At 39.4% G+C, this 12,740-nt stretch overlaps 1 protein-coding gene across 1 annotated transcript; it reads right to left on the bottom strand.

The window, feature by feature from the left end:
• Positions 1 to 887: 887 nt before the first annotated feature.
• On the bottom strand, positions 888 to 8,696 carry SLC35B4 (solute carrier family 35 member B4). The gene is made up of 10 exons (XM_053463152.1): positions 8,520 to 8,696; positions 6,697 to 6,810; positions 5,717 to 5,819; positions 4,593 to 4,642; positions 3,928 to 4,009; positions 3,723 to 3,783; positions 3,071 to 3,180; positions 2,378 to 2,453; positions 1,981 to 2,056; positions 888 to 1,700 (listed from the first exon to the last, which is right to left on the bottom strand). The coding sequence occupies exons 1-10, from the start codon at positions 8,594 to 8,596 to the stop codon at positions 1,454 to 1,456; spliced, it is 996 nt and encodes a 331-aa protein (XP_053319127.1). The 5' UTR covers positions 8,597 to 8,696; the 3' UTR covers positions 888 to 1,453.
• Positions 8,697 to 12,740: the final 4,044 nt, after the last annotated feature.

The following is a 12,740-nucleotide window of genomic DNA, read 5'->3' on the forward strand; positions in this document are numbered from 1 at the left end:
TTATTTTAAAACCGATATTTATTTAAGCAAAATGTTTAGTAGCTAGTTTTATACACCTTTTACTGACCCGTATAAACGGATTTGGAATCTGGCCGGATAAACCGTTCTGTCCTCAGAGAAATAAGGCACACTGCTGTAACAGTATCTAACATATACTACTATTCAGCTATTTCAAATTGCATTAAAATGTATTAATACTTAAATATCCTATCTTCCAGCAGATTAAAAAAAATTAACAAAATTAAATTAAAACTTTGCTTAGCCATTTAGATGACAAAAGGATGAGCGCAATACAGTTCTGTGCATTTAAGATACATCTTGAAAATAAGACCAGCGGCAGAGTCCTGCTCTGAACTTTAAGGCTGTAAACATCTATTTTAATTGAAAACATGTAAACACGCTTTTTTTCTTACAGGTAGGTATATTTTATCATAGTAAAAAAATGCAGAAAATTCTACAGGTTTAAAATAATGTATGGTTTCCAGATGGATTTTGCTAGCAACACACTTAGTCCTTGACTGACTGATGTGAGGACACGGAGATCTCAGATCCTGCAGCACAAATACTTATCACTTGTTCAACTGTGCGGAGTGTATGGACGGGCAAGGGATCAAATGACAGATCTGCGTGGAATGTCTCCATTCATTAGACCTCTACGAAAGGAGTCTTATTTGCCAGGTTCAGCAATAGGGGATGTTGGTGCTACTTTATACACAACCATATAAAATGAGTCACTTACCTATATTGTATCTTTACAATATATCAGGAGATAGAAAATGTGTACACCAGAATCCTGGAGTTAGGAGACTAAAAATTTAAAAACTTAACTAAGCGCAATGTAATTCCTATGTATAATTACCGTTGGATGTTTAATGCTCTAATACTGAAAATCACATATGAAATAAATAAGGGGATAACAAAATGTTAAATGAGAGTAAAGCTAAACTATTTAATGGTGTGCGCTTCCAGATTCTGAATATTCACATTTGTAATATTCTTATTTGGGATAAGTAATCTCAAAACCCTTTGTGGTTTACAAAGGGTCAATCAGCAAGATTCCCATTTCTTCAGGATTACCTTCTCTATAACTGCGCATACCTGGCACCACCCCTGAGGATCCAGTTTCTGGTTTGCTGTACTGCCGCTGCTGATTACCATTAGCTTATTCTCTGTTTAAGCACCCATAGTCCTTTAACTAAGATATTTTTCTTATGTAAATAGAGCATTCTGATGTGATTGGCTTCCGCATTATCAGCGTGGAACACATGCCTTGACAAAATTATTAATAAAATGGTAACCGGATATTTACAGTGCTGATCAGTTACAATGTTTCCTATTAACAGACTATCATAAAATGAGACGGATGCAACATTAAAAAAAATTCAATGCAGACTGTACAGGCATGTTCATAGTCGCTGACACTGTACCAGACTATAATAAAAAGGGGGGTCATCTAGTCCTTTTTAGTTTCCTTCTTATCCTTGGAAGGTGCGGTCCTGATGCTGTTCCACACTTCAGTGTACAATAGAGTTCCCAAGAACACAAAAAGCGTGCCAATCCAGTGCCAGGTGGTGAAAGGGTTACTGAAGTAAAGTATTGAAAAAATGAGGCTAAGGAACTTGCGAAGTGTGACAACCAGGGTGACCGTGAGAGATGGACACTCAGTGGTAAGGGTAAACACAGCTCGGATGCAAACATATCTGCGCAACAAAGTTAAGGAGAACAGACAACACAGGATACAGAAGCAAGTACCATGTATTCATATTGTACCTCAGCACAGTATACTACATGTGCCCATAACCAGGATTTCTACTGAATTCATTCAGTTTCCTGCATTGTAACATTTAACATCTAATGCAGACTTCAATACAGTACTCCAAAGTAGCAAAACCATCAATCATACATTTGATTGCTTTTCTGTGGTCCCTACATGAGCAGCGAGAAACCCCAGAGATGGGTAAAGCTGTGTGGCAAGGATACTGAGTGATTACGTTCATTAGCACATAAAACCACATGATCGGCATCTGTACTCCCAGAACGGGGACCTGGAACAGCTCTGCAATCAATAAAGCAAGGATGGGTTAACCATATGGGAATCTATAAATTCTCAGAAAAATAACAGCAGGACAAAATAATGGCCTTCTTGTAATGTTCTGCATATGACATACGCAGACCCTCAATTCCATATCTTGCGGTATTTTGATAAGTAACAGGAAATAATAATGGAACCAGTCATGCTAAGTAAGTTTAGACCTTCATGCCTGGAAAATAAGGAACACGCTTCAGAAAGAAATGAGAGGTCGCAAGTAACGGAACACTGAGGATTGTGTCTAACCCACAGCAAAAACAGCGTCCCGCCGACAGCCTGAACACCTACCGCTCTTGGTGAACATAACCGCGTGATTATAAATGTCAGGAGCTAGGAGCAGGAATCCAGGCAGAGGCAATGCATGCTGTCAGAGAAAAGAACACGTGAGAGAGATGATTTAATTCTACCATAAAGCTCAGGAGTTATATCAAACTAATATTTTCAATTTTGTAGGATCACCGTCTAGAAATACACACATAAGAACATAAGTACATGCTAAATTATGCACAATAAATTAGTATATGTATGGAGATTTTGCACCGTACACCAAACCAGTGTAGCGTCTTTCACTACACCATGAATATTCAAATGACATACTGTATTTCACTGAAAAGCCCAGAAATCTTCTCCTGCAAGAGGGGCTGCACACATGCTTTATACTATATGGTTAAATCAGGGAGATACTATTTTATCAACCTTATGCATATGTAAATGAATGACATTTTATATACACATTGTATACACATTGTATATACCCCTACATTGTGTGTGCTGGTTTAGATGTACATAACCTAAGAAGCGCCGCACAGTATACTGCAGCGCAGTATAATTTGCATTCATAAATGTTAAAGCAATAAATAATACAATTATAACCATGCACTAGAACTATTCTTGATGGGCAGCCGAATGTTATAGAATAAATCGCCTCTAAATGTAATGTCTTCCATGTAGCTCCGGTACACTTCCCGCTGTTAACCTTACGTTATAAAATAATGCCTCTTTGGAATGCTTCCCGTATTCCTTATACAGCGTTTCCTGAAAGATTCCCATCCTGGCGGAAACTAGAAGGGCGAAGGTCAGAGCTGCAATACCTGCAGGGGGGGAAAACTCACATAAGCACTCACTAAATGGATTTAACTGAACAGAAACAGAGACATAGAAAGGGACTTTACATTCATGCTACTACAGTGACTGAAAGCATGGATATCCCATCATCTCAATTAAAAATGTAAAAAACGACTTGTTTTCAGATGGCGATTGACAGGATTCCTGGCCTGTATGTGACCTGTAAGGGCGGGATGTGTGCAGCCTTGCTCTACTCTCAATGGGACGGGTTGCCTTGAAAAGCAGCAGTATTCATTAAAATAGGCGACCGTGGCAATGGCAGTATTCATTTTACCGTATATGGTTTCCTAACCACAACAATTACATTTGCATTGCTCTTTAAATCAATAAAATGAACTTTTAATGAATCAGCTTAACTGGTAGTAAGGTTTGGCTTTTCAAAGTCTCGAAAAACCATCCTTCAATAATAATTGAATTAATTTTATCATCTTGAACGTCCAAGCATGCTGCGTTCTGGAAATACTTTTCTTAGTGTAAACGTTTGATGGAAAGAACGGCAAACACTTACCTAGAAGCCACCATAAGAAGGCAATAAACCCATCTTCCTCAGTGGCAGATGGATGGGATGCCTAGAGGAGTGTAAAAATGTAATATACTTCATATAATGCACCGTCATTCTAGTGACAATATTACTTTCACTAGATACGCGTCACTAGGCTTCTGGTTAAAAATAAACCCCACAATTTTCATATCTGATCAAAATAAACGCATACCACTTGCTTCGCAGACATTAATGTGCAAATAAAGATCCCCATAGACACCAGGCCAATAGACAGGTACTTGGATGTGCTGTATCTGGGGAGAAATAAAAGAAAACATATACACTTTACGCATATGATATTTTTTTACGGCTAAAAATACAGATAATCAGTGGCATGGCGCTTCATGGCAATACTATCCAGGTATGTAAAGAATTATGATGGCCATTAAACATACTGAGATACAGAAATCTAGAAGGCGATTGGAGTGAAAAAATAACAGGGGATTACAGGTGGGGATTCTGTTACAGATTGATAGAAGATGTGGGAAGGCACTTGCCTAATAACTAGATAAACATGCAGAAAATAACGGGTAAAATGGAACAGGGTTGACAGCTGTGGAAACAAGAAGTGTACGTTTAAAGTGCAGACAATTATTTGATTAAATATCCTTCCCACAGTACAAGTTAGCTGCCTGAGATGGCCTTACTTTCTTACTGCATTTTACACACAAATTCATGACAAATCCTTCATTTTGATTACTTGGTGAGGAAGCGGCATATAACGCCAGTTACTGTACACTGTCACTATGGGCTTTTCTACTAGCGAATTAAGCCATTACAGTAGCAACCCTTCATTGATTGAGCGGTACATAATATTGTACAGATTAGGTCACTTACCTATTTTTAAGAATAATGATGCCGAGTATCATATTTGCTATCAAAGATCCCTGGAATACAAGAAAACCTGTTAGTTGAGTGAGTTCCATCATCTGTTACATTCCAAAAATGAAAGTGTCTTGTTATTATGCTAACATAATAATAGTCATCTAAATGCTCAGACTTTCTGGTATAATAATGTCAAAAGCCAAATATACGACGTATCACAGATATACAAAATCAGAGCGCCGTCACACATGGAACGAGGACAGGAGAGCAGGGTCATTCTAGAACGTTGGGCTCTCCCATTGCTCCTTATGTTTGCAAGATTTGTGATCACCAATGCTGGCCTATGGAACCCCTCTTGCTGATCACAGTGTGACCAGCACAGACAGATCAGGAGGAGAGGGAGAAAAAAAAATGCAAATATGAAAGTTATTGGGAGACCCCAAGGGGATCTCGAGTCTAGAGCCTTAAGAAAAAAAGGGAAAGTAAAAATGAATATATATATATATTATACTACAATAAGAAAAAATGATATTAAAAAAAATCACTACCCCCCCAAACTCCTTAAGCCAGTAGTATTCAAAATATGTAATATAGGATAATATGTAAAGGATGGGTGATGCCCTCTTCAACCTAAAACAAATACGTTTATGGGATATTACTACAAGCTGCAGATGTCGCTGAACATAAATTGTGTCTTGTGACCCCCTACAGTACAGGAGAAATGTTACACAAACTTGCAAAATTTTTTTTTTTGTTTCTATTTCAGTATAGTTTTTAGTATCTGTTATGACTAATAATTATGTTGTATATATTGATATGATCGGTAAAAAAGATGTATAATTTGTTGATCTTATACGAAAAAAGGAAAATCATGGTTTAACAAAAATGACAAAAGCATTCTGGTCCTTAGGATATGAAAACCTCCAAACCTGCTACGGAGAGGGTGGCGAGTACATGCGGGTATATAATGTTCCAAACACAATGGGTAGTTATAGCAAATCTTAGACATCTTCAAAACTGCTGATCAACATTTTGATTTTGTTATGCTCTAATAATGTCATGTTATAAATACATATCACCCTATAATAATTGTTTTCGGTAAAAGGAAGAGTTCCAGAAGGTGTTTTAACACTTACCGATCTAAATATCATGTGTAGCGGCATGGAGATATTGAGGTTGAGCGCATAGTTATTCACCACGCTGACTGTGAAATACATGGCTACCATGATTATGTAATACCTACAACAAAAAATAGCAAATAGGCTTGTAATCTGTAAAGTTTGGGGAAACATACAAACAGGTCAAGGGCTCCACACTACCAAATGTAGTTGGTATAACTATATGAAATGAATGGATACATGCATGTGGAATTAGATAAATAAGCTAAACGGGCAACTGGAGCAGGATGCTTTACACTATTTACGGGGCAGTAGGTGAAACGTATCTGTACATACACACGCGCACAAATGGTAAATAGTATGCTGGCATGTATACAGAACTAAAGTAAAGTATGGGCAGTGACCTTTTTTTCACAAGCACATACTATGACATTTGGCATCAGCCTTAACCCCCCCCCCCATGGTTTATGGCACTGTAAAACTACTTTATGAGAAGGTATTTAATGCTATGATATAATAAAATCACTTTCCAAGAAGCTCAACTTCCCAGTTAGAAGTCCAGTAACTGAAAACTCGTACTCTGGAGCTGAGCACGCTTAGTATCTTGGTAGCTATTACACCAAGTTGCTATAATAACGTGGCACCCACTCGGATACTGTAAGCAACTTAGCACCACTCAATAGGTTTGTTAAGTAAGCAGGATCAAGAACGTGAGCCCAAAGAAAACTTTCCCAAGAGTTACTAATTCATTTTGCAATAGCTCTACTGTGTGATGAGTAACAGCAGACTTTAGTCCAGTTAACAGTTTGTTACCTATAAAGTTCATAGTTATTTTTTAATAACCATGGGTATTATTTACTTCCTCCACTCTATAGATATTACATAGTTGCGATCAGCATGGTGAAATGACTTTTGCCTTTATCTGTGCTGCTAAAAAACCCATAATATTACAAAAAGTAAGGTTCAATAAGATATTGCGGCAGCGAGTAATGTCCTACCTTATTGGAACGGCTGGTTTCCTCCTGCCGAAATCTGCCTGGAAGATAAAGCCTTCTATGGCTATGAATAGAAACTGTGCAAACGTAACGATGTTTCCACATCCTGGAAATTTCCTGGAAAGAAAGAGGATTACTTGTGAATAATGTCTTAAATAAACACTCTCATGTCCCTATACAGCCCTACCAACGAGGAATGCGTAATAGAGTCCATTAATAGGGAGTAATTTGCTGCTTTTCGCGCATGCTTTGGCCAAGACATGGCAGGAAAGTTGTCCCCACTGAAATAAATGGGAGCGCTTTCTGCGTACGTGCACCACGCAGCTTTTGTATGCATATGAAGCCTGGGGAGTCCCTTTAAATACATGCAGAACCCCCCCATACATTTGCAAGGAAGATCCCTCACAAATCTAAAGAGACGACACAGTTATATTATGCATATGATGGTCGAAATAAAATAAAAATGTCAGACCTACTAAGGAGTATTTGCTTAACATGAAAGAGAATACAGTTGATGTTTTGAGTAAGTCAGGCATGATATTATTAATGTTAAAAGGAACAAATATGCATACTTCAATTGTCACATGCTCTAATGTTTATTTTCCACATGTTTATTTTGTGGTAATATGAGCAACCACAGAGTATCTCACGCAGAGGTCTGTATGTACAATGTACAATGCTCTTCCACGGCATTCAATGCACCGGTTTCTGCTTCACTTGTGTTTCTCTCAAACGCTGCATGTTTTGCGTGACATTGGCAGTGCCCCTGGGAGTACTGTACACACATGTTGTACGCATGCTCACAGGCACTGGTAATATGCAATTTTCTCCTATAGCCCTGAGGTTCAAGGTTGAACGTGTAGCATCCACCCTGCACAGCGGCTGATAAACAGGTTAATGCGCTATTAGCAAAGAGGGAAGATCACTGAACACACCTTCCTGACGCAGAAGCAGAATACGGGCTAACGTGTACTTACAGGATGAGTAATATGTAGCAATCACCATTTCACACCATGGTTTATATCCTTCAGTTCCAAAAATTCTAAGTTCGTCTCAAAGGGCATACAAATAAACGATCCTATCGCTTCCAAAACGATGGACGTGAAAGTCTCAGAATGCATACTGCTCATGTGCGTACCCAGGAACTCAAGGGTTTGACCCCAAATCTCGGGTTTTAGCTGCAATTCTACAATGGTGCGGCAGACTCTTGGGTTGTCTCCTTCCTACTCTACCGTAATCATATGTAAGACTCTCAGTTGGTGCCTTTGCTCCCTGTACGTTATGGTTGACTTCCCTGGTTGAATACAGGTGAAATAGTTAAGAGCATCTTTAAATACTTAGCGACTCATCAAATGTGTTACCTACACAGACTCTGCATGACGGGCCATTAAAGGGTTAATACGTAACAGTCATTTAGAAAGTTCCCAGGTATGCCGATTCGCAGGGATCACCTGATAGCAGTAACCACCAAGAAAAATGTTTACTTTGGGAATCATAAGAGTTGGACGCGACCCAAAACACGCCAGGCTTGCGTATAAAGCACAGAACTTATTTTGTGACCCTAAATTTAGTAAACAGGGCTATTTCTTCTATTGCAGAATGACATGTCCTCCGATGCAATGTGCTTTGTGTGTAAGTTACTCTGAAGGTGTAGAGGAGACAGAGGGATGTGTGTTAGTGGAACTCAATCACTAGATACTACTGCAAAGTATATCATAATAACAGCTTAACACGGCACGCAGGCATCGCCAATACAGAGCATTCAGGGAGAGTGGCCCTTGCCTGTCTGCCCAGGGAATGAATGGAGACAACTTGTTTACTCTCACCTGGCTAAAAGTTCCAGAAACACCACGTTACTGCAGCAGCCCGCGAACACCAGGCCCACGGCCACCGCAGGGTGCATGCTGACGCGTCCGGTAATCCACCTCCCAGCACAGAAGCCAACGCGGCTCAATACACAATACGATTCAAAGAGCCGGTGTCTGGAACAAACCGGCGACCGCTACCTTTAGGTGACACGTCCGCTCCAGGCGCAAAGGCTCGTGGGAAACTTAGTTTATTAGCCGATACGCAGCAGCAGATAGCAAAAAAAGTAACAACAACTCCCAGAAACCCCTGTGGAAACTGGAAGTAACGGAAGTACCCAATCCACGAGCGGTTACCGCACCCGCCATGTTTACTAATGGCAAGTTTACCGCAACTGGATATTTAGAGTAGGATGTCTCGTAACTCTACGCGTACGTGTCCAGGGCTGGAGACAGGGCTGTGTGTTGCTAAAACCAGTAATTACTTATAAGAAACACCCAGTTAATTAAACTAAACCAGGAGTATGAATAAGCTTTTTCTTTTGGGGTCACCACATACCTGGGAACACCCGAGGTTATACCCCGACTCTCAGGTTTCTTACTCCAATGTCAGGGTGACTCATTCCTACTCTACACAGATGTGAGGAGACCTTAGCATACCTGGAAACCTTCTGGCCCGGGTTACCCAGAGCACCCCTTGTGGGATAGGGGTAGGAGTAGAGATGGGAAGGTCTGGGTTTTTTTCGTTTTTTCCAAAGCCATTTTTTTTTTACAAAAAAATTTGAAACAAAATGCATTGTGGAATATCTTCTTTTACAATGATAAATAATATGTTTATGACATGGCATTCAAACTATATTACATGAAGACCTTTATGAAAGATGCACAAATAATGCGTTACTTCACTTTTCCATTAGCAATCGGTGCTAGGGTGCAAATCTCTCTGTCCAACCCATGGAGGAGGATGAAAAGGGATCTTTTGGTTTTTTTTTGTGTTGATGGTTTCTTCATTTATTTTGCTACATTTGAGGGAAAGAGGGGGTTGTCTGTTCTTGCGTATACTTGAAATGTTCTTAACATATACAGACCTTGTTGTTCCAAAAATAAAGTTTTAAAAAGCAAATTTCATTTATTATTTACTGAATAAGCTTTACTTTTCTTTCAATCATGATACTCGTATATACACTGCATTTCATGTTCCCAGTGTAACAAAATCATTTTACATTTCTAAAACTACTCCACTCGGACAGGGTACACGGCACAGAGTCCTCACAGCTGGTTTGGGAAATCCCCCTAACTGGCCTAATGTCACTTAAGGCCTCTTCTTCTGTGCTCCCTAGCATTATACAGTGTGGTAGCTACAGGGGTCCCAGCTCCCTAGGGCGACCCCTGCAACCACTTGTTCTTGTCTCTCCATACTGCTTCAGAATTGCCCAGAAAGCACCCTTCCGACTTGGACCGCTTCTTATACATATATTAAAGGGGAATGACAAGACTATAATTGACAGACTAAGACAAACCGAAGACAGAGACCTGCTTTCAAGCAGGTTGTCTATATAAATTCTAAATTTATTTAAAAATATATAATCAAATAATGTTCATAAAGCGCTCTATATACTGTATGTGCATAGGAATCAATATTCTAGCAGTCTGCTTACAGTGATTATTAATAACCAATTTATATTTGTATTTAAAAATTATAAATATATTTTCAAGTCCAGGTTGGATGAAACACATTTATACTTGATGCTGACACAAGATACATTGTCTCCGAAGATATGAAGCTATTATGTTTCTTTACCTAAGATGTTAATAAATAAATTATTTGAACGTATTGGTCTAGCTTCGGAGTGATTTATTCAGATTAGGATTGATCTTGGCAACCAATTTCAGCTGTGCTGTAAAGCTGAGAACCATAAGAGTTGTGGTCCACATGAGCTCTTCTGTGCATTTTTAAAAATAGATATATTTCATAAAATAAATGTGTCTTTATTTGGATTTTTCCTGGAGGACTTTGACTGGGGGAGGGGGGGTCAGGGGAAGGGGGTGGATGTTCACAGCGTCAGATCCCTGCATGGGACGTCATATATCACTGTTATGCAGATTGTAGAGGTACAGCCCTTTTCACTAAAAACACTAAACCCTATAGAGACCCCCATGCCACATGTGTGTGGTAATAAGCACATGGTAATAGGCGTGGTAATAAGCTCATATTGTTGTCGATAAAACTTTTCATTCCCTACAGATGTGCGGATCAATGCATTAAGGCTGTTAGTGTTTGCCATGCATATAAGTATAATTTTATTTATCTAAGTACATCTCTTTATTGACAGATTTTCCCATTTATGCATAATCATTGCTCTTCTTGCTTGCTTATGTCTAGAGAACATGCAAGATCTATACAGTAAATGTTCCTTTCAGCATATTCTTCTATATCATTACCTCCTTTCTTTATCAATATTTACCCACTTCACATCTAGACTCAGGATTTATTATTACAGTATGATAGCCTGGTATTGCCTGCTTCTTGAGATATTTCTTCCTGTAGCAACAATTTCATACCAATTTAATGAATTCAAATATTTGGTATCACAGGACCCCAAGATGAGGCTGTTACAAAACTTTAAATAAAGTTGATTTACTTTTTGTTGCGCATCATGTTTATTAGGCACTAATGATTCCTGATCACCAGACATTGCTTTGGCACTGCCCGAAACAATCAGCGCCTCTTATATTCCCCATGGAGAAGGTCATGAAGCAATTCTAGCTGCTAATCTCTGAGGCTTCAGAAAGCTGAATACCAATCTGTCACATCGCAGAACGATGACCGAAGGGGCATCAAACGATAAAACACAATTGCTGGAGCATATAAGAATACATATGATAAATAATCTGATGAATGATTATAAAAATATAATGTGAGCAAAATGATAATACCGTATTTGCTCGATTACAAGACAACCCCCCCAAAATTCGAATATTAATTTAGGGAAAAAAAGAAAGCCTGAATATAAGACTACCCTATAGGAAAAAAGTGTTACTAGTAAATATTAATTTACTTGTTTTTTCACTATTTTTTCATATTTAATAAAAACTATGATTGAGAAAAACACATTTCTTGTTTTTATTTCCCCAGTTATCCACATCTGCCTCCAGATATGCCTTTTACCCCCCATTTGCCACTCTGCCCCAGATATGCCTTATACCCCCCCTATATGCTGTTCTGTCCCTCTGATATGGCACTCTGTCCCCCTGATATGGCACTCTGCCCCCCTGACTTACCAATGCATCCCCAGACTTGTCACCCGTGCTTCAGACTCCCTGGTGTTCAGAAGGGGCACCTGGTGAACGTCTGCACAATGGGCATAGACAACCTCTGCTGCTACATGGCACTTCCACTGGAGCACTGTAAGGTCATGTCACACCGGTGCTCCGTCATAGAAGTGTCGGGCAGCAGCAGAGGTTGTCCTGTTACCAGCTGCCAGAGAGGAGCCTTATAGTCAGACCTCTATTTGAGGTTAGATTATAAGACGACCTTGAATATAAGACGAGTATTTTTCAGAACATTTGCTCTGAAAAAAAACCTTGTCTTATATTCGAGCAAATGCACAGTAATAAACCCTTCTTTGCTAGGGTTCTCTTAAACCTGGAGGTTTTTCACATTTCTCTCACAAATTCTTTTTTTTATTTGGTGTATCCACAAAGACAGACAGGATTTTTTTATGTGTATTGTCCAATAAATATTTAGTGAAAAGCCCTGACCCATCACTTTAGTTATATTGTATATTCTCTGCACAGTCCTTCCAGCAGGTGTCAGAATTGACATCCGCAAGACGAAAATGCCCGATCAGGCATTCTAACAGTAATGGCGTACCAGTTTTTTAAACTGCCTTACCTCCTGTGCCACGGCACTTCGCAGGGCTCAGCAAACCTCTTGTGGGCGTCAGCTGTTTTTTTTTTCCAGGGAAGGGGCAAAATATCCTCCCTACCTTTCCCCTCTCCCACCCCAATATCTCCTTAGCTCCTCCCAGTTGCCTACATTTGTTTGTTCAGGAGAGGGTTTTGCTGGTGGGAGGCAAATATAAAAATTATATGACTATGGTAGTAGTAGTCAACATACCAGCATGTACCTGCGCAACATGTGAGCTTTAATTTACAATAGCTGGGCTAGTAAAAATTTGCCACAAGTACCCCAGTATACAATTCCTATGGTGTTCAGACAGTAATGGCGCTGCAGTCAAC

This window comes from Spea bombifrons, chromosome 4, assembly GCF_027358695.1.
Source record: "Spea bombifrons isolate aSpeBom1 chromosome 4, aSpeBom1.2.pri, whole genome shotgun sequence".
In the NCBI taxonomy this organism is placed as follows: domain Eukaryota; kingdom Metazoa; phylum Chordata; class Amphibia; order Anura; family Pelobatidae; genus Spea; species Spea bombifrons.

Excerpts from the sequence above, each read along its gene's own strand:
- SLC35B4 (XM_053463152.1), bottom strand. The coding sequence starts at position 8,596 with ATGCACCCTGCGGTGGCCGTGGGCCTGGTGTTCGCGGGCTGCTGCAGT. Across the intron at positions 3,784-3,927 it reads TAATGTCTGCGAAGCAAGTG|GCATCCCATCCATCTGCCAC; the intron begins GTATGCGTTTAT and ends ACACTCCTCTAG. Across the intron at positions 2,454-3,070 it reads AAGAGGCATTATTTTATAAC|CATGCATTGCCTCTGCCTGG; the intron begins GTAAGGTTAACA and ends TTTCTCTGACAG.